General features: G+C 39.6%; 6 protein-coding genes across 6 annotated transcripts; 3 read left to right on the top strand and 3 right to left on the bottom strand.

Annotated features, from left to right (window-relative positions):
* Nucleotides 1-1,233: 1,233 nt before the first annotated feature.
* On the top strand, nt 1,234-3,995 carry LOC104821993 (protein FLOWERING LOCUS T-like). The gene is made up of 4 exons (XM_010553059.2): nt 1,234-1,524; nt 1,863-1,924; nt 3,385-3,425; nt 3,533-3,995. The coding sequence occupies exons 1-4, from the start codon at nt 1,306-1,308 to the stop codon at nt 3,754-3,756; spliced, it is 546 nt and encodes a 181-aa protein (XP_010551361.1). The 5' UTR covers nt 1,234-1,305; the 3' UTR covers nt 3,757-3,995.
* Nucleotides 3,996-5,285: 1,290 nt separating this feature from the next.
* LOC104825536 (omega-hydroxypalmitate O-feruloyl transferase) lies at nt 5,286-7,296 on the bottom strand. Its single transcript, XM_010557888.1, has 2 exons — nt 6,865-7,296; nt 5,286-6,186 (listed from the first exon to the last, which is right to left on the bottom strand). The coding sequence occupies exons 1-2, from the start codon at nt 7,294-7,296 to the stop codon at nt 5,287-5,289; spliced, it is 1,332 nt and encodes a 443-aa protein (XP_010556190.1). The 3' UTR covers nt 5,286.
* Nucleotides 7,297-8,720: 1,424 nt separating this feature from the next.
* On the top strand, nt 8,721-10,232 carry LOC104821969 (ycf20-like protein). Its single transcript, XM_010553034.2, has 3 exons — nt 8,721-8,825; nt 9,205-9,359; nt 9,630-10,232. Exons 2-3 carry the CDS (start codon nt 9,208-9,210, stop codon nt 10,069-10,071), a joined length of 594 nt encoding a protein of 197 aa, XP_010551336.1. The 5' UTR covers nt 8,721-8,825; nt 9,205-9,207; the 3' UTR covers nt 10,072-10,232.
* Nucleotides 10,114-13,714, bottom strand: LOC104821984 (protein TRIGALACTOSYLDIACYLGLYCEROL 3, chloroplastic). Its single transcript, XM_010553047.2, has 11 exons — nt 13,176-13,714; nt 12,810-12,938; nt 12,281-12,376; nt 12,083-12,160; nt 11,937-11,998; nt 11,770-11,845; nt 11,370-11,477; nt 10,959-11,134; nt 10,796-10,880; nt 10,543-10,624; nt 10,114-10,434 (listed from the first exon to the last, which is right to left on the bottom strand). Exons 1-10 carry the CDS (start codon nt 13,371-13,373, stop codon nt 10,586-10,588), a joined length of 1,047 nt encoding a protein of 348 aa, XP_010551349.1. The 5' UTR covers nt 13,374-13,714; the 3' UTR covers nt 10,114-10,434; nt 10,543-10,585.
* Nucleotides 13,715-14,081: 367 nt separating this feature from the next.
* LOC104821959 (xanthoxin dehydrogenase) lies at nt 14,082-16,268 on the bottom strand. Its single transcript, XM_010553004.2, has 2 exons — nt 16,125-16,268; nt 14,082-15,050 (listed from the first exon to the last, which is right to left on the bottom strand). Exons 1-2 carry the CDS (start codon nt 16,163-16,165, stop codon nt 14,252-14,254), a joined length of 840 nt encoding a protein of 279 aa, XP_010551306.1. The 5' UTR covers nt 16,166-16,268; the 3' UTR covers nt 14,082-14,251.
* Nucleotides 16,269-17,468: 1,200 nt separating this feature from the next.
* Nucleotides 17,469-20,812, top strand: LOC104821953 (CBS domain-containing protein CBSX6-like). Its single transcript, XM_010552989.2, has 2 exons — nt 17,469-18,280; nt 19,798-20,812. Exons 1-2 carry the CDS (start codon nt 17,883-17,885, stop codon nt 20,741-20,743), a joined length of 1,344 nt encoding a protein of 447 aa, XP_010551291.1. The 5' UTR covers nt 17,469-17,882; the 3' UTR covers nt 20,744-20,812.
* Nucleotides 20,813-21,749: the final 937 nt, after the last annotated feature.

The raw sequence follows: 21,749 nt of genomic DNA, 5'->3' as shown, positions 1-21,749 counted from the left end.
AATAAATAATGAAATAAACATTTAACATTTTTTTTTATAATCCGAAAGTTCACCGCACCTTCGATCCAATTTTATCTTCCAGGAAATCGGAAAAATCCGTTTGATCTCTCCCAAAATGGTGACTCGAATCTAGATTGAAAATAAGTTTTGTTTCATCCCTTCGATTAAACCACCCAAGATGGGATAAATAAAGGTTTAGCATGTAAAATATTCTTCGAAAAATGAAGAAATATCATTTTTTTTCAAAATAAAAAAATTAATCTATTTTTTTTTTTTGTTTCAGCAATCTCAAGCTTCAAAATACAAATCTATTACTGGTATTTGTGCTTCAAGAATTTATGTCCCTATTTTTGGAACTATGTTTTTTTTAAAAAAAACCAAAATTGTGCGCGTGACGAAAGAACATGACGCACGCGCTGGTGGCCTATTCAAAGGTTTTACTTAGTGTTAAAAATGAATCTACAAATAGTTAGAAATTTCTTATACTTAATGCAAATACGTACGAACATGATGCCTCGGAATTTTGAGATTTAAAATTAGATGGTTCCTTTTGTCTATACAAAAAAATAATAATTCAATTTGGATTAAATGGTTCATTTTGTCTGTAAAACATTATTCAGTTTTGGATTAAATTGTTCTTATTGTCTGGAAAAAACCGCTTATTTTAGATTAAATGGTATTGGACCGACCCAGTAAGTAGTGGGCGAGTGGTTGAAAGGGTGTTGCTCTTGGGGCCCCAGTCACCAGTTCGAATCCAGCTGTTGGGGGAGGGAGGGGGTGTTTTCTCGGTTGGGAGGGTGTTGCTCTCTGGGCCCCTGTCACCGGGCCTCTAAAGGCTGCTCCCGGGCCTGAGGGGATGTAGGTGGGGCCGAAGGCCCAGATGAACCCCTCGGTTATAAAAAAAAATGGTATTGGACCGTCACCATCATATTGCATCCGAAACCCCAATAGGAAAAAAAGAAAAGAAAATAATAATAGAGAGAATGTATAGAAAGAAAACGAAAAAGAACCAATGAAATAAGCTGGCAGCACTTGTAATATACTTTCAATGTTATGAAAAAAAAAAGATTCTCGTACATCAACATGCAAAGTTCACAAAAAAAAACCATGGAAAAAGAAGATTATGCCGATGATTCACACGATAAAGTTAACCAAATTTTTTTTTTAAAAAAAAGAATTTACATGCAACACACACACACACACATCACTATATAAGTAGCAAGACGGCTTCATGGGCTCAGAGAGAAAGCACATAACATATAAACACACAAAACACATACATAGAGGTGGTCGGTCGGCACGTGAATGAGAGGGTCCATAGATCAAAACATGACAGTGGTGAGAGATCCTCTTGTGGTCGGGAGAGTGGTGGGAGATGTTCTTGATCCTTTCACGAGGTCCATTTCTCTTAGGGTTACGTACCAGAGAGAGGTTTCCAATGGCTGCGATCTCAGGCCTTCTCACGTTCTGCACAAACCTAGGGTTGATATCGGAGGAGACGATCTCAGGACTTTCTACACTTTGGTCCTCGCCATTTTTCCATCTCATTTTATATTCTCTGCCCTATTCGATCTGGTTTTAGGGTTATGTTCTTTCGCGTGCATGGGGGGGTTGTGGTCTCAAGGAATTGTTTATGAGAATCGAATCCTCAGCCTGCACCGAAATGATTCGCCACCTAACTGATTCCCTTGGAATCTACGTTACAAGTTTTTTTTTTCAGCCTTTGAGAATACTGTGAAAAAGGGCATCTTAGGTTAATGATGATATAACTGATGAACCATGATCTTGTCAACAGTCGAGATTTTCCTCTTCTTCTTCTTCTTCCTCGATTTTATCGGTGTGTTTTCGCTGTTTTCGTGAAGGTCATGGTGGATCCTGATGCGCCAAGCCCGAGCAATCCACACCTCCGAGAATATCTCCATTGGTGCGTAAAACCCTTCTTATAACATGTATTTCGCTAGCTTATATATATGTATATGCACATATTTGCGTGGTTTACCTTTGTTTCTGGTCGAACATTGGACGAGAATCTGATGTGTATAGAGTCACCAAAATGTTTATGAGAGTGTGGACAGATGGCGGAGATACAGTGAATAGACGATAAGGCTAGTGAGCGCATTAATTGGTAGGAAGTCTACTCGGTATTAGAGTGTCAAAGTACGTACATACATACACACATATACACAATGAGGCTTTGGATAATCGGTATTAAGAGCCATGAATTAACTTAAGTGTGACACGGTGTCCATAATGAGGCTTTGGATAATGTTTAGCAACTTACGTATACGTATAGCGTGTGCGAGTTTGTGATGCCCTAGAAAACGATCTCAGAAAAACCAATCATGCATGCACAGTGCACACACACATATGTGTGTGAACAGAAAAAGGGTCATGCATGTTACAAGACGAGGAAGTGAATATATAAAATCAATTTCATATGTTGTAATAACGTATACAATGTTCGGGATCACAAAGAATTAGTGCTCTTTTCGCATGCTTGTCTCTATCCATCCAGGGTTTAGGCACGTACGGTCGGTCGAATAAGCTGCGTTTTTGCTAAGCATATCTTATATATCTAATTAGAATGAAACAATAAGGTAGAAAAAAGAAGAAGCTCAATCAATTTAAAGCGAAGAGCTTTCAGATACCCAAACATGGATAGTTCAACCGGTAAAACGGGTGCAAAGCGTCTGTCCCGTCCTCAATTCGAACGTCAAATTTGGAGAGGTAGCGTATATTCCAAATCACTCGGTTAGCTCCAGGCCTCACGATTAATCTGAGCTTCGGTTCAGAATACCCTGTTAACCAAAAAAAAAAAAAAAGAGCGTTCGGGAGGTTTTGGGACACACGCATAGGGCCTCGTAGATATGATGAAAAAGAGACTCCGCTCTTTTTCGCTTTTTCTCCGTCCTTTTGATTCCAACCGGACCGATTCCCTTTACAGAGACCACAGCAAGTAGTGCACGAGAAAGGTGAAAGGATGAGGAAAGACCGCCTTTCCTCTCTTGTACTGAAATTCGAAAGAACAGGATTCCCAGATTTTGAAAAATCATTACAAACACATGTAACATAACTTGTGCATGAATTACTACTCCATGGACAGTGGCCGCAACTTTATGAAATACGACGGCACGTGTGGGGATAAAGCTGGACTAGATCTCAGATTATCACATTATCGAAATTTTAACTTAGTCACTGTGGATCGAAACGATATTTATAGGGGGCATTTTGAGTTTTTTTTTTTATTAAAATTTTATAAAATTTATAAATAAATTAGAATTTTTTTTATTTAATGGGTGGGGCATAGGACCACACCAACCTCTATGTATATGTATATATAGTTTTACGGTCCGTTATGAACAATGGGTTATGTCTACTTGACAGGTTGGTGACGGATATTCCTGCAACAACTGGAGCCAACTTTGGTGAGATTTTTCTACTATATTCGTCAGCTAATTAGAGCATGTTACAAGAAAAATGGAGAATTTGAACGGTGTGTTGGAATTTTGTTTTTATAAATATATATATATAGGGAACGAGGTGGTGTGCTACGAGAATCCACGGCCGACGTCGGGGATCCACCGTTTCGTGCTAATATTGTTCCGACAGCTCGGGAGACAGACGGTGTACGCGCCCGGCTGGAGACAGAACTTCAACACGAGAGAGTTCGCCGAGCTCTACAACCTCGGCCTGCCCGTTGCCGCGGTTTACTTCAATTGCCAAAGGGAGAGCGGATGCGGAGGACGAAGAACGTAAAATCTCTTTTACTTGGATCCATCTCATATATCAATATATATATATATATATATATATATATATATATATATACGCGGACGGTAATAAAAATACTTGAGCAACACTAGAAAAAAATGTTATATTTTTATAAAAAGATATACCTAAGATACACGAGATGCATATATGTGGAGATTTGTGTTGTGATGTGTTATGTGATATGTACGTATGAGAGTGATTGAACGGTGTACGTGTTTTTTTTACATAGTAGATTGGACATCTCTATTGTGAGAGAGAGAGAGAGAGAGAGAGAGAGAGAGAGAGAGAGAGGCTGTGGAAGATGAAGAAAATATAACCACTTTACTTTCGCTCCCAAATAAATATACACACACTTACGGTTATACAATAATTGAGCAGCAGTAGAATATATATATATATATATATATATATATATATGCCATAATCATTATGATTGAGTTTCAGAGAAATATAGAGGGGGAGATTTAAATGTTTTAAGATATGTGGTGTGACGTGTTACGCCATATACATATGAAAGTGAGAGGAAAGTGTAGATTGGACATCTCCACGAGAGAGAGAGAGAGAAAGAGCATGCGAATCTGCTTTTGTTCGTCCTCGGTTTCAGCTTCTCGCTTTTTACGTTGGTCACGTTTACATAGAAATAAACGCAAGCTCATACGTAGTAGACGGCCGTCTCAAACTTTTTCGGGACCTTTCAATTTATATAAAATAATTAAAAAATATTATTATTAAATTTATTTAATAATATAAAAAATTATAAATTTATATAATACATCAATTAAAAATTATACATCCGTGTGGTTTGCGGGTATTGCACGGGGCGGTGAGTTTTCTCAGATTCGCGATGCTGTTCAGATGCCGTTCTCGTCCGGCCACAGGCTGAGACGTGTTGCGGTGTCCGACCCGAAAAGTTGTAGAATAGGGGTTTTCCATCGTAAAAAAAAATCAACTTGTCATATATATATATATATATATATATATATATATTCATAAAATGTCTTTTTTTTAAACAACTTGGCCTATATATGCTTATTCTTATAAAAAAAAAATTAAACAACTTGTCCTAAATGCTTATTCTTATAATGTTGCTCAATGTCTTCCATAGCATTAAAAGTTCCTTTTAAAACAAACCATAAGATCCATATCGAATTCAATTCCTTTTCGTCTGACATAAAGTCCACATTCGATGAAAAGAGACTGAGATAACATCTGCAAAACAAAAGATGTGCATCGAATTTAAACTATGGCGTTGCTAATTAAAAAGAGTATGGAAAATGCATTTCCATTGTGTTATTAATTTCCCTTAATTGATTATCGTATTTATTTCAATATATTACTCAGTTTGGAAAATATCTCATAATTCGGCCATTAATTATCACCACTGAAAAGTAACTAAGACATATATATATATATATGTAGAAAAAAGTAAATATAAAAATATCTCATAAGTTCACATCCATGATAGTTATAATTAACATAAATTAAGAGACTACTGTTCGTGGCTTCTTCGAATTTTCAAGCCAAGAACTCTTGAAACAAGGCTTGAAAAATTTCCATTTCCTTGGGAGGCAAGGCAACCAAGACATTAACGCCTTTGCTCGATGGATCGATGTCGGGTAAGAACAAGATGATGTCTTTCCTGTGATACACGACAGGGCAACTATACTTTGGTCTCCCCCAAGGAAATTCCACGTCAGCAAACCCTAGTTTCCACCACGACGAGACCAACACTTCGCCGTGCGGAAACCCCTTGTGCATCTCTCCCCAGTCGATCACAGACCTTGCGTACTCGTCCGTCATCCTCTTCGCACCTCCCTCGACCTTCTCCACGATTCTCCAGAACGGTTCTCGAAGCAGTTCCTTGCGTTTGGCCCTTGCGTACGCGGTTAACACAGCGTTTCCCGTGTAAGAAAACGGCAGAGGAGGATTCAGCCTCGACCTGATGTCAACCGCGTAAAGAATCGTCGATTCCTTCTCATCAAGATCCTCGTTTCTTGGATCTCGATCCGTTCCGACAGGGACAGAGAGCGCCTTACACTTCCATATAAGGGCAGTGACGACGTTAAAGCTCGTGATTCGGACACAACTGCTCTCTCCCCGGCCCGCTTTCTCTTTCAGCTTATCGATTTCTCGGGATCCAAGCTTCAGTATCTCGATGTCCAAATCTTGTGAAGTGGCTTCGAAGACTTGCGAGGTGGAATCTTGGATCTGAACGAGCTCGTGGTGAGTGAACGTGACTTGCGGTGGAGACCGAGCTTGAAGAAGGCGGCGATCGTTGCAAGGCGTGACCGATAGAGAATTGTTTGAGATTAGAGAGGCTAAGTTCCCAAGAAAGTTTCTGAAACTTAATCCGTCGAACGCTGCATGGTTTGTGGACACTCCCATGACAAATCCACCGCACTTGAACGACGTTATCTGATTATTGTTATTATTGAGTCAAAATTAATTACAAAGATTAGAAAACATCATTTTATAAATATTATTTCTATATTTATGCATGCGAATAAGCTAAACTACCAGAACTTATGATCCTACACGTAACAGCATCTGCGGAGAACATGGAGCATGCCCGAGTTATATATGACATGTGTACAAAGATATATGTCATCATGTTTTAATTTTCCATTTTTTTTTGTTATAACTCCTAGGAATGAAGTATTATATACTTCTGAAACCGTACTCCATCATAAATTTCATTATCTGAACTTTTTATTTTGCGGGGTGTAACGGTTTATAAAGAACGTTATATCTTTTGTAGTTTTGGATGCGTAACATAAGTCACATCCAACCCCCAAAAATAAATCCGAAAGATTTCATGGATGAATGAAAACAAATCTCATAGAGATTTGACATTTTGTCAAATATATACTTATCAAATATGATTCCAATATCATATACATATATATTTCATGATACTATTATGGTTTGTTTTCATATATTATATAAAAAAAAAATGTTTGTGTTTTTGGTACAAACTCATTGTTTTCTTGGTAATTTGCCTCGAATATTAGATCATTTTACGAATGGATGCACATCAAAGATCACGACCACACGAAAAACAAAATAGAAGAAGAAAAAAAAAAAAGAAGTCACCTGAAAGGTACATATAGGTTGATCATCTTCGGGCAAATTCTCCAAACGACTTGTGACCAGATTCGCAAATGCCGGGTTTGGATAAACCAAGTCCCCGAGTTCGTCCAACGTACACTCACTCCTCGCCCTCACGAACCCGGCCCCCGCCCCGTTACACTCGACTTCTAGCCGTCCCGAGCTAGGGTTAGTGCGTAATCTCCCGGCCACGAACTCGTAGCTCTCCATTGCTCTTCCCACCCCGTCTTTCAGCATCTCCGACACGATCTCCGGCGGAAAATCCTTGCTGGGTCGGAAGAAATGCAGCGTTTGGACATCAAAGTTGAGAACTTGATCGACGTTAGACAAGAACATCGTCTTTTTGGTCCCGTGAGATGGGAAAACGAGAGAGGTTTCTTGGACTGTGAACTTCAGGTCTTGGCACAGAGATTCCATAGTTTAAGCTCGATCACTTAGCTTTTTAGTTTGCCCTCTTCTTTGTTTTTTTTTTTTCTCTTTGTGAAAGTATGCGAAATGGGTATAGGTCTAGACTCTTTATATAGAACTAAAATGGTACGAAACGTGAGTTTTTTTTTTATTATACCGAATTTAAATACGGGGAAAAAAATGAAAAAAGGGAATGAAATATGGCAGAAAGAGAAAGAATACATCGTTTTCTTGAACGTAATGCTTCGCATTAACACTCATTCGACAAGAGAGGAAACATAACACGAATTAAGCAGCAGTTGCAATCTGTCTCCTTATTACATGAAAAAATAAATAGATTATAAAAAAATAAATAGATTATCAAAAAATAAAAGAAAAACACATCGCTTATCCTTTTTCTTATCCTCCATTGGTCGATGGATTTGAGAACTGTAATTAATCAATATTATCTTTTTCATTTTATGCAATGGATCGATTGTATGCATATAAGAAGATTTATAGCCATTAATGGTGTAACTGCTACGATCTGCTGTTATCGTGGATACTTTGCATTTGAATTTGTGATTATGATTGCGTTGGAATGATAAATAAATTTAGTGCATTTGTTTTATTTTGACATAATTTTATTATGTGGGAGATAACGTCCGAGCTCTTGATATCATAAATGCGTTTTCATGACATTTTAGACCATAGAAGAAGGTCGACATTTTAGCATAATTAGTTATAGTATGGCCAAGTGACGTTGGAGAATATAAATGGTTTAGGGTTTGAAATTTTTTTCGGGTCGACTTTTTCTCTCGAACCACCCGCAATCTCTCGGACCAAGTCCTTGAGATAGGCTTAGTTGGGCTTCTCGGCATCCTCACTCGTCCCAACACGTTCGGATCGCCCTAGAACCTCCCCATCAGGCCCAGCTGCCTCACGGATCAGTCTAGATCACACTTAGACCCGTGACATATATAACCAAGTCCAATGCTCGATTTTATAGGTTCCAGAGTATGGATCGAATCGGGTTAGGTCGGACCAACCGTTCATTTTCTTTATAAATTTAAGATTTTTTTGAAAAAAAGTTATCCCAAATCCGATTTAAGTCCAATCCAAAAATTCGATTTTTTTGAATCGAAAAACTTAGATTAGAAGCCCGACGTTTTTCGGGTGGACTCGGGACGGGTCTCGTGCCTAAATTAACACCCGTGTAGGAAAACGACCACAGCGAACCGGGTTCAAAACGAGGTGGCTCGTGCCGAGCCGGGCGGACCACGTTCTGACAGCAATTGTAAAAGATCGATGAAAATAAATTCGACATTTTGCAGGTTCCAATCTTTGTTCCTCCATCGCAGGGGGGGAAAAAAATTCTCTTTGGTTTGTCATTGCTCGTTGCTTCCCGCTTCGCGCTCCATTCGGGTTTCGCAGATTCCAGGCATGCGTAGTCTTCCTTTTCCGATTTGATTAGGGTTCCGTCGATTCTCTGTTTTCTCCATTTGGGTCCCCCCCCCCCAAATTCGCCATTTTCTGAGTTGTTGTCACTCGTGATTCTGGTTAGGGTTGTTTTTCGCTCATTTATGTTGTTTATGTTCAGCGATTTGGTTCCTCCATAAAAAATCTGCAGATTTACTGTAAAGGGAGTGTCAGGACGAGTGAGGGGTCGCATCCTTGACTATGCGGTCTTAGAGCTGGAGAATTTGGATGATCGAATCCAAATACTGTTACTGTTATCATCATCATCATCTCTTGGCATGGCTGATTAGGTTTTGGAATGATTTCGGTGGTTTAACTGATGTAGATTTCTCACTGTTTCTGGAACAATTCTTGCCTGTGACTTGGGGCTGTGACCAACTTAGGACTGTAGCATCATCTTCTGTTGCATCCTGACAGGAATTTGTATGTTTGAATCGATTTGTCTTCAAATCTTTGCAGTTCATGGCTTGCCAGGTTCAAGCTTCATGGCTGAGATCGAGGTCATCGATCATGGAAAATGATGACATGGATAACCGTTTCCACAAAAGGAGCCATGACCGGAGTGGAATAGCTTCACGGATCGGCATCAAGTCTATTCCCTATCACTCAAGAAGGTAATTTCCGAAGGTTCCATTTCGGTTTTTATTGACCTGTTCTTGCTCAACCGTGTTGGATTGACAATGGCATACCTTTTGAGTGTACTCCACTCGTAGCATTGCTCCGATTCAATTCTTCTATCTTCGAAATCCCGTTACCTAATGTTTAGACCACTTCAACCAGGTTCTTGTTGGATTATTTTGGGTATTTTGCTTTCGTTTCTTCAGCTTGAAGATGCCATTTCTGAAACTAACACACTACTAACCAACTTTTTTTTATGCAAACAGTTTCCAGACGAGAAGACGGGAATGGAAAATATCGCTGGCCTTAGACCCGGGTGCTGTCTCAGGAGACGACAGCCAAGAGATCAACAGCGAAAGAACCGGTCTTGGTAGCACCCGACTGGGCAGGATAGCGATCGCGGGTGGAAAACAGCTGCTGGAGAAGTTCAACGCCGCGAGAAAGAACTTCCCGATGAAGATATTCCTTCTGCTGTTAGGGTTCTACACTGCGAATGCACTGGCCACGATTCTTGGGCAGACGGGCGATTGGGATGTGCTGGTTGCTGGAGTTGTGGTTGCGGCCATTGAAGGAATAGGAATGCTCATGTATAAGAAACCTCCTTCCATGTCTACAGGGAGGTTCCAGTCTCTTGTTGTGATGATCAATTTCTGGAAAGCCGGTGTTTGCTTGGGCCTCTTTGTTGATGCTTTCAAGTTAGGAAGTTAGTTTCATTTCCTGTTTCCTTCTTTTTTCTTGTAACCTTTCCACTGTATATGTAAGCCTCCAATTAGATTATCATCATAACTGTCTATGTCTACAGATGGTTTGCCTAAAAAGAGAATGGAATAACATCAAAAACCCTCTAGAACAGAGAGAGGTTCTCAGCTGATGACATTCCTTACAAGTTACAGTTTTGTGCCCTTCTTCTATCCTCTTAACCATTCATTGGTTTCTGTTGTGTAATAGAAAGAAAGCCTTAGAATCCTACAGCTCCACAAACATGAACGCTCCCATCTGCTGAGTTCCTACACAAATGGTGAAACAGCTTCTTCGAAATCCTTTTAAAGTGGCAGTTTTGTAAATAGTTGGCTGCACATCCACAGAAAAGAAAACATAAGAACTCTAACTCAGAAGATATAGTTGTCAGAATCCAGACAATATACTTACTGAATAGTGAAATGCCAATTTACATTTTACCTTTCCACTCGTTTTTTCGAGAAATTGCACCGATGTATATATCCTAGTATCTGATCGGCCCGTCTAGGCTCCCCGAGGCGAACTGAGACACAAAAGGGAAATAACAAGAATGATACTTACCAACAGTAACATATGTATCCTTATGCTAAAGGAAGTCAGGTGTTTGAAGGAACAGAGTGAAGAATATAAAGAAACATACTACACATTTCAAAAGGGCATTGAATTATGAATAGGCAAAAGCCAAGTTACCTACCTGTTGAACAATTGGATTTGTCGATGTCATAAATTCATGGGTCATTCCTTGCCAAACAACCTTTCCCTCGTACAGAAACAATAACCTGGATAATACGAACAGCAAGTTTCAAGGTTTCAACCCGCGATTGCGTGTTTCAAGAACATGGACAGAAAGCACAAACCTGTCTACAGCTCGTCGAATGGTGCTGTGTTGATGGGTAACAACCACGTAAGAAGCTATCTTCCCGGGTTTTCCAAGCGCATCCTCGCCTTTCATGTGGACAGAGCGGATAAGATCTTCAACCACAGTTGATGCAATTGGATCAAGCCCTGCAGTTGGCTCATCATACAAGAGCACCTGTGTGGGCAAGACGGAACAAGGAAATGTGTGTGTGAGTGAGTGATGAAGCAAGCTTCTTCCATGGCAAAAGACTCAGAGCAAAAATCCGAAATCCATTGAGAACATTATAGTTCCACCACATTATGAGTTTGATCATAAAGCACTTAGTTTCATCAAGCAAGCAACACTTGTGCAGGACTCGAGCCTCCAGAGAAAGAAACAAACTCATGAATTCAGTAGTGGTTCAGATCACCTCTGGCTCTATGTCTTCTTTAGTTGTATCAAAAATTATGGAACGAGCTAAAGCAACCCGTTTCTTCATTCCGCCAGAAAGCTCAGAGGGTAATCGATCCTCAACTCCCTGATTTTAACGAAAAACGCAATTATAAGCTCAAGAAAATTATAGAATTTAAAATCTCAAACTCCAAAATACATGTTAATACTGTAGGCCTTAAGAGCATAAAATATTTCTGTATGTGTATCCACATATGCCTTAATACATGCGGGTTTAGAACTTATCTCCATGTGAGGAAAACACATCCATTCTTAGAGTGCTTCTATAAAAAAAAAACTACTTTTCTCTTTATAGCTGGAACGGCGAAATCACATTTCTTTCAGATTTGGACAGTACTGAGGTAGTAATCAATATATACCTTCAAGCCAACAGCAGCCAAGGTTTCTGTCACAAGCTCAGAGATTTGATCCTCGGGCATTTTTGAATTTTCGTATCTGAGGTTAATAAAAACGAACAATTCAATCAAAATGAACCAATTTTTTGTGAATAGAAACTTAAATAGGGCACCATAGAATAGCATCTTACAGGAGGAAACCAACATTTTCCCGAACAGTTAAAGAATCAAATAGAGCTGCACTTTGAAATACCTGTCAGATAGAAAATCAATTACCAACAAACTCTGGTCGAATATGCAAGATAACAACGAGGATTTTTATAGAAACGTCACCTACCAGACCAATACGAAGACCTGATATTTCCTCATCGCTGATCAAGCCTACTCTCTTCCTTCCTCTTATATAAACCTCTCCCTGCTTACCAAAGCATCGGATACAGTTCATAATTCGAAGAATATGATGTTCTTAAACCAATCAAGATGAACAATAAGGATGCATAGAAAACAAACAACACGGTGAGAAACAGTTACGAACCTTGTCTGGAGCAAGAAGTCCAGCCATAATCTTTAAAACCGTTGATTTCCCAGTCCCAGAAGGACCGATCACTCCAACAGCTTCACCATGTCTAATCTGCATATGGTAAAAATGTTAAGAGTACATGTTATCTTCCAAAGTATTGAAGGACATATTAAGAACAAAAGAATCTGGAAATAGACAATCTTAAAGTACATCTCATCATAAGGGAGCTATGTGAGAAGCCAAGCCAGCCACGGGTATTCAGGAGTTTAAAACACGATCACTTTCCAGCCACACATTTCTTCAACTAGACATAAAAATCACCTGAACACAACACCCTCAGGACAGGAATTCAACAGTGTTATCCTAACAGCCTAATAAAGCAACACAGACAATGGCATATCTATTCACAAACTGATGACAAGCTGCTCCAATCATCGACGATGTCTTTCCCCTACTATAAGGACTAGATCCAATGAGTAAACCACATCTTAAGATCATGAGAAACCAATCAACCATTTGGATACAGCATTGAGAAAGAACCAACCTTAAAGCTCACTCCTCTCAGTATATGTTTATCCCCGAATGATTTGTAGACATCTCGACACTCTATAAGAACATCAGAATCATTTTCCGGATCTCGTTCTTCATAGGTACCTCCTGACTTGGAGAGATTCTGCAGACATAATCACCACAATCCAAGTTCATACCAAAACATAGAACTTAAAATATACAGCTGAAAGGAATTACACACTACATCACCGACACAACATCACACAAGAATCCACAATACTGTAGCAAAGAAATGGCTGCGGCTATATGTAGCAAAGATATGCAGATTCTGCTACATATAGGGTAACGTCTGAAGGAGAAATCCAAAAAGAGCACAAAGAAATTAAACAAGATTCATTACATTGAATTTGGTGGCTCGGAATCCATTGTTGTCCAAGTTCCAAGGAGTGGCTATACAAGAACACACAACGTCTCTTCTCTTACCACAGAACAAGCTAATAGCCCTCGTGGCGGAGACGGCGAACTCATCGCCGGACTGGTCCCGAGAACCGCAGCGGTATATAATCGGAGGCAAAGCCGAACAGGACAAGGAGATCATGTTCCCCGTAAAATCGATCGAATTTTCCGGGCAAACTCTCGAAAGTCCCTCACTTTTTCGGAATGGATCTGAGATCGATCATTCGCCGCCAAATTGATCAAATTTCGAGGGTTAAAGGCGAAACCCAGAATCAATCGAGTGTTATCGTCGATGACGGAAGCATCAAAGAGACAACTTTACAGAGGAATACTTTGCCGGCAACGGATCTTTCCGTCGGAAGACAAAATACGGAGAGAGGAAAGCGTTCATCAACCAAAGTGAGCTTCTACGAATTTGCTTCTGGTAAATCAATTCGCTTTGTTTTTTTTTTTTTTTTTGTGGAAAATGAATGTAAAATTGCGGAAAATAATTAGAGGGATTTTTGTGTGATCCAAAAGGTTTACAAAATGATTTACCTTTGCTGAACTTATAATTTCGCTCCTTCAATTCTCAACCTTTCGATATTTAGGTTTTCTGTTTGATTATTTTCGAATTTATCTATTCAAATTCTATATTAATTTTATTGATAATAATACGAATTTTTTAGTTTTCCAATTATTTTATTATTAGATTTCAGCTCCATTTTTTCAATTTTAACATTCAATTTATTCCATAATTTGAGATATTCAAATTATTTTTTTTTATTAGATTTCAATTCTATTTTCCGGAACCCTCGTTGCAAGTAAGAATAATAATAAAAGCAAACTAAGTTACAAAAGCAGACCAAAATATGACATAAATCTTTTTATCCCAAAGTTTTTATTTAGGGGAAATAAAAAGTTGGCAATCATCAGAAAAACGCTTAGAAACAGCCATTGGAGATAAAAGACAGACAAACACTAAGAAACTTACCCAAAAAAAAAAAAAAAAAAAAAAAACCAGAGTCATTCACTGGTTGTTCATCTAAACACTCGCAAGGAGTGGTTAGCGCAAGTGAATCCACCGTCAACCATGAGGTTGTCTCCGCTTACGTACTTGGCCTCATCGCTCGCCATGAACAGCACGGCCTTCGCCACGTCATCGCTCGTCAGTTCCACGCCCTTCAGGTTAGCGTTCGACGCCACGAAAGACCTGAAACCCGCCATCGCGTCCTCGTTCCTCTCCTCCTCCGGCAGGTGAGCCAATGCCAGTCCGGTCGCCACCGCGTATGGCGAGACACAGTTCACTCTTATTCCATGTTGTCCTAGCTCCGCCGCAACGTTCCTGTTCAGCCCTAGGACCGCGTGCTTCGAGCCCACGTAGGCGTGCGGACCTATCCCTCCGATAACGCTCCCGACGCTGCATATCGATACTATCGATCCCTTTTTCCTCGGTATCATTACCCGGGCGGCATGTTTCATCCCGAGGAAAACCCCTTTCACGTTCACCTCGAAAACCCTCTCGAAGGCCGAGAGGTCGTAGCTTCGGATGTCGGGGAATGGCGCTCCGGATAATCCCGCGTTGTTCACCATTATGTCAAGCTTTCCGAATCTCTTGACCGCGAAATCGACCGCATTGCTCATATCTTCCTCTACCGTGACATCTCCATGGACGTAACAAGCATTTGGCTCGCCGCCGAGGGAATCGCATACTCTTTGGCCGAGTTCATCCTGCAAATCGATTATGCAGATTTTCGCCCCGTGCTTGTTGAACAAACGCACGATGCTTTCCCCTATTCCCGTGGCTCCTCCAGTCACTAGTGCCACTTCACCTGATAACCTGTTACCGAAAAACGGAATAGGATACATAAAGATGATTGAAATATGGTTCCAGATCAGCGTACAAGCTGGTAGAAGCTATATTACGAGAAAACTCAAAGATCGGTTAAAGAAAATTGCTGAAAACATTCACATATATCTGCTACTATATACACATAAAATTTTCTTGATCAAGAACCAACCATGGAGATGTAAAAAAGAAGATGGGATTTAGATGAAAATTGCAACAGATGTCAGACGAAACAAATGGCACACAGAATTCTACACTGAAGTCTGAGAGACCATCGATCTGCCAAAGGATTTGAAGACAGCAAACATCTCCATTTCAGACACTGTAATCTCTCTGAACAGTTCTTGATGCAGATGAAGCAGTTGTAGATTTAAGGACGAAGCAAATCGACTTGCTTGGAGAAGCAGACGGCTCGAGCAAATTGAGCTGTTTGATTCAAAACCCAACATGGATTCTACATTTGGTTTCTCTAAATCACAACTCTTGTCTGAATTTGATGGGCTATTAGTTAGTGAACAAGTCTGAAAACTTATGATGGTGATGATCATGATGATGATGGACAAAGGAAAAACACAAAAGATCCGGAACTGATACATCGCCTTGTCATCAGAACAGCAAGAACATATAGTCAAGAGATCAAAACCAGACATTTAGTACTCAAGATTCTTCCCTAGGGTTCTTGTCAAAACTCCATATTTTGTATGAAAACACTCATGGCGACTGAAACCTCGGCAAGTGGAAGAGAGTCAACAAAACGATAAGACAACGCGAAAAATAAGATCATCCTCCCAAAAAAAATACAGATTAAAAGCACACAATCAAAGACGTGAAATCGAATGAAGCACGGAACTCGATCTTTCGTGTCGGGTGAGTGTCTGGATACCTGACCCGAGAGATCGAAATTCGACAGCTCAGAGGCCGAGCTCAGAAAACAAAGAGTCCAATCTGAGCAATATGATTCGAAGAGAGAAAGCAGCAAGAACGAAATCAACCAAGAACATGGAATGCGCAGATGGGTTCTGGGTAAGAGATTTAGAGATATTGGAAGGAATCCAAGGGGTTTACCTTTGAGAAGAAAGAGATGAGCTTTCGTCGCCCTTTGACATAGTTTCAGAATCTCTCTCTCTCTCTCTCTCTCTCTCTCTCTCAGTGTGAAATGGATGCTTGGAATCTGCGTCAATGGAAAAAAGAGGCAATGGTTAAAGAGTGAAGGACAAAAGATTCTTGGACGTTTACGCAAAGTTGAAAGAGGGAGGGAAGTGATGCGTCGTGTGCCATGTGGGCCCGTTTACGGGATAACCAATTTTATGATCAGAAATCTTCGTCTATTTATATTGGCCGTTGGATCTTACGTTGCAAGATCCAACGGTGGAAATGCGTGTAATCCATTACAAAAAATACCAATTTGTTATTTGTGGTTTCGTATCGAAAACGTCTGTCGGCGAAAATTAATTAATTCTCTACCATATTTTCTGTAAAACTGAAAAACACCCTTTGTGTTAAATGTCATAATTTTTAACAAAAAAAAAATCCGAAATTTAGATGATAAAATTGGATATATTCAATCAAAATACCCAAAATTCAGCTTTAGATTCAAATCTTAAATTTTCGTCTTGCGGACACATATACGCAAAAACATGATTATGTCTTTAAAATTTTGTCGGTATTTAATTAAATATGATTGTATTAAACTTAATTCTCGTACCGACATTTCACCCAATAAAAAAAAAGTTTTTGAGTATACACAAGTTTTTTTCAAGAGAAAACATGTTAATGGCATAAAAAAAAATACAGTCCATGTGTCCAGCATGTATAGACACTAGAGCAGGGTGTCAATCGGTCCGATCCGATCCGATGGTTTCGGACTTGGATTTAGATTAGTCAAAAAAATTTCGGGTCTAAATAACCAAACCTGAATCCGATTTTATAGACACCAGATTTGGATTTAGGATGATCCAATCCACTAAATTTATTCTTTGATATTTATTATTTTTTGAAAAAAATTAGGATTTTCAAACTGACCCGAAGTCTAATATGAGTTTGACTCGAAACCTTGAAAATTTTTGGACCAAAATTGAAACCCTTAGAAAGAATTAAATATCTAATTTTTGAGTTTTGTTCCATGTAATGATGCAGTTGGACCGTAAAACCTCGTATTGGCCTTTTTTTTAGTTAGAGAAGTTGGCCAATCTTAAATATTCTAATACAGTCAGATACCATCACTATAATATTTTGGAAATTCTATTTATGATATGATTGTCATACAAATTGCAAAAGTAAAAAATAAAATAAAGAAAATTTACGAATTCTCTTTTGAATTTCATTTTTCTTTCGAGTTTCGGTTAAAGGGAAAATAAAATATTTTACTAATCGTTTTTTTTTTTGTTTGGAACGTGCGTATACGGACACAGTGAACAGAGTCACTTTGGTTCATCTCTCTTTCTACGATTGCTGATTGATTTCCAAGACGCCATCGAGAGAGAGCGACGACGACGAAGACGAAGATCGTGTAGAACCTTCATGGGACTTCGATGTTGAATTCTCTTCTCCTTGTCTTGGCCCTTCTCCGATTACCCTTTACCGGTCTTTATCTCCTCCTTGTCTTCCTCCACTCCCTCTTATAGCCCTCTCTCTCTCTCCCTCCCTCTCTCTCTCACATCCTTGATTTAAAATTCCCTCGTCACTGGATTTGCTGAGAAAGTTTCAGTAGCCGATCAGAGGAAAAGAAGGGGATTTTTCTTCTGGGCTTTTTGTTTTTTTTTTTTTGCTCGGCTGAACAGGTTCACGAGTAAACGGAACAAGCGCATCGGGGATTTTTCTTTTATGCGATCTGTCTCTATCGGGTTTTGTGAAGATCGAGGCGATATGGCGTCGGTGTTCTTGTACCATGTGGTCGGGGATCTAACGGTGGGAAAGCCGGAGATGGTGGAGTTCTACGAGACGGAAACGGTGGATTCGGCGATCAGGGCAATCGGAGAGTCGACGGAGTGTGGAATTCCGGTGTGGAAGAAGAGATCTTCGCCACTGTCGCATCCTGGGTTCGTGGAGAACAGCGAGATGAGGCAACAGCGGTTCGTGGGTATTCTGAATTCTCTCGACATAGTCGCGTTCTTGGCGAGGAGTGAGTGTTTGCAGGATCAAGAGAGAGCTATGAAGATCCCTGTCTCCGAGGTTGTCAGTCCCAACAATGCTCTCCTCAGACAGGTTGATCCTGGGACAAGGTCTGTCCTCTACTCTTTCCTTGATTTGTTCATCATTGGGCTGAGTTTAAGATTAACACTTACTAGCTATTGTACAAACTTGTTCACTTGATAGAATTTATAGCGTTTCTTGAGTAGTTCTGCCCGATCACCCATCCCCTTGATTCCATCAAACTTCCAGATTTTCATGATCTTGATGTTTTTCACAGTCCATGCACACTGTCCTTTATCCTGAAGCAAACAACTCAGTGTTTTGTTTCTTGAATGGTTTCTTAGGCATTGTATATTCTATTCGGGGTGTTAGAGATTAGTTCGAATTAAGTTGATTGCATTTGGGTTCGAAGCTTATCTTGATCAGAGGATCACAACTCAGCTAAGCTTGCAATGCCATGTAGATATCTCGTTGTATGATGGCATGCAAAGTTTTTCCAATTACGTTTGGAACCTTATTCTGAAGAATGGAAAGTTTTAATCCTAGTTCTACCCTAAAGTTCATGGCTTGATTGATCTTGAAATCAAACTTTAGGAAGTGTACCGTGAAAGGATATATCCCTGCTTTCTTTTCTTCATCTCTGCAAGGCTGGATCTTGTAAAGAAATCCATGTGCATAGATTCCCTCCTAGTTTTTTAAGCTTGTTCATTTAATCATACAAGAAAGTGGGACCTCTTTATGATTGATCAAAATAAAATAACTTTGGGCATCTAAATTGCCAACCTTGGATGGAGCAGTGCTGTATACAATGTCGTCGGTGTCCTGTTTTCTTGTGCGGAGCTTTACTAGAAAAAGTGTTGCAAAAAATCTTGGAATCCAATCTACTGAAAATAGAACAGTTGAAAAGTGCTGAGAGATCCCTTTTTCATCCTCCCTTTGGTGTTGAAGTATTCTTTAATGAATTATGTTTTGTAGGTTGCTTCCTTATCCAGAAAAAGGTTTGAGTGTGTTTCCCTTCCTTCAACGCTTCATTATGTTTCTTATTCAACAAAAGGGTTAATGAAAGTTAACCCTGAATTTGAGTGTCGTCGCCATGTTTCCTTTTGCTTTTTGGAAACCGATATACTTTACCAGCTGGGGGATCTCGAAGCAGTTGCAGAGACTAAAAATTCTCATCATATGCGCTTCTTATGTGGGCGGTTGTAGTTTACTTGCATAAATGTCTCGTCAGTCGTCACAAAACCGTTCAGATGACTTCTAGGGGAGATGTCTGGTGTTGTTCATCCACTTCATTTTCTTTAAGCCCTTGACGAGTTGTAAATACATTTGAAACTTGGCACTTGCTATTGCCAAGTAGGGGTGCCAAACGAGCCAGCTCGTGTTTGCTTATATTCATTTAGGTTACTCTAACATACGTCTCAGAAATTCGAGATTCTTTCGGTGTTGGTGAATTCTATTCTCTGTCTTACTAGTGTGGCCTTGTTTTACTTGGTTGCAGTCAAGTTGCCCTAATTTCCTTATGTGAACTTCTCTGGATCGTCACTGGCCAAGTAAATCAATATTCTCTTGTGCTGATGACATTGTAATGTTGGTTTTATAATGCAAGATTGATAGATGCTCTGGAGATGATGAAGCAAGGGGTGAGACGTCTTCTGGTTCCGAAAAGTGTCGTGTGGAGAGGTATGAGCAAGAGATTCTCCATTCTTTACAATGGCAAATGGCTGAAGAACATGGATAGTTCCAGCAGTAGCAGTAGTAGTCTCTCTTCCGAAACCAACAGGCCTCCCACTTCCATGGCTTCAAGCCCGGACAAGTTTTGCTGTCTCTCACGGGAAGATGTTATCCGCTTCCTTATCTGTTGTCTTGGAGCATTAGCTCCATTACCGCTCACTTCAATCTCTTCTCTTGGAGCCATCAACCTAAACTTCAACTCCGTTGAAGCTTCTCTTCCAGCAATCGAATCCACAGGTGGACCACTCGTTGACCCGAGTGCCATTGCTGTTGTGGAGGCCATTGGAAATGAACAGTATAAGATTATAGGTGAAATCTCAGCATCAAAACTCTGGAAATCCGATTATCTCACCGCTGCTTGGGCTCTAGCAAACATTTCTGCAGGCCAATTCGTAATGGGAGTCGAAGAAAACATGTCACCGAGATCATTCAGCGACTTTTCCCGAGGTTCACCTTCACCAACAGGTGAAAGCAATGCGGGTAAAGGAGGAAACGGGTCGGAAACGAGGCCGAAAAAATTCAGCAGCAGGAGCATAGGGTTCAATCCGACGAGCCCGAGATCTTTGAGCCATGGAAGGAGCATGTACAGGGGAAGAAGCTCGCCTTTGACCTGCAAAACCTCGAGCTCATTAGCCGCGGTCATGGCCCAGATGCTGTCTCACAGGGCAACACATGTCTGGGTCACGGAGGACGGCGCAGAGGAAGTTCTGGTCGGAGTCGTTGGCTATGGCGACATCTTGGCCGCGGTAACTAAGCCTCCTTCTGCATTCATTCCTTCGAACCGATCTTTCGAGGCTTTTGGTAATGAAATTCAGAGTTGATAGTATCCGATATGTCTCTTTCAGTCATCAAAACGGTACTTTTTTCGATCAAAAAACGTTCTCAGTTCTCGAACGGTATTATTTTTAGAGAACCGAATTTTCCTAGAACCGAACTGAATCAAACCGAACTTTAAAAAATTCCGAAAAACCGAATATTTTTAAAGGAAATCTATCTTTTTTTAATAAAACTCGGAACCGAACCGATACCGAAATCGAATCGAACCGAACACAATATAAAAACCGATTGGTACCTATTTTTATAAAACCGAAAAAACCGAACCGATTCATTCCCGTCCCGAACCCGAACCGTTTCTCGAAATATCCATCCCTAATTACATTTGTAAATTTGGATACAAAAATATAGACGAGATTTTCATTTTTATTTTGTATGTAAAGAAAACTATTATGATTTCCAATAATTCAAGAAATCAAAACATATAGTAGGGTCTAATTGATCTCGACCTATCAGACAACGAGATATATTTATGAAAATTTCCCCAAACATTAAATGGACCACCGCAACATTTCATCATTGTCGGTCCAAAATGGAAATTATTTAGCAGAAATAAATGCACGTCCTTATAATCATTTTTATGAAAAGAGGAAAAAACTTTCAACTTTGCATAACCCAGGCTTATAACAGTAGCAAAATGGAAAACAATGTGTGTGTATATATATATATATATAATGTGTTCGTCTTTAATTTGATTATATCGGTTATTTTTGTATTTGGTTGATTAATTTAATTTTTATAAAATGATTTTAAATCCAATTTAATTTGAATTTGGTGAGATGTTATTGGGTATAACTCCTAAAATTAAATATTATTCAATCAAAATGTAAACTCCTAAACTTAAATGCTCAACTCTCCACCTACCCAATGCAGCTTCTATTCATTGCCATTCACATGGCTCTTCATGAGAATCCCTTATGTAGAGTGACTTGAAAAATAAAACATATTTATATGATAACAAAACATAATTATATATATATATATATATATATA

This window comes from Tarenaya hassleriana, unplaced genomic scaffold (genome assembly GCF_000463585.1).
Source record: "Tarenaya hassleriana unplaced genomic scaffold, ASM46358v1 Cleome1, whole genome shotgun sequence".
NCBI lineage: Eukaryota > Viridiplantae > Streptophyta > Magnoliopsida > Brassicales > Cleomaceae > Tarenaya > Tarenaya hassleriana.
Note: the sequence above shows the minus strand (reverse complement) of the source record. Positions and strands in the feature narration are given on the sequence as shown.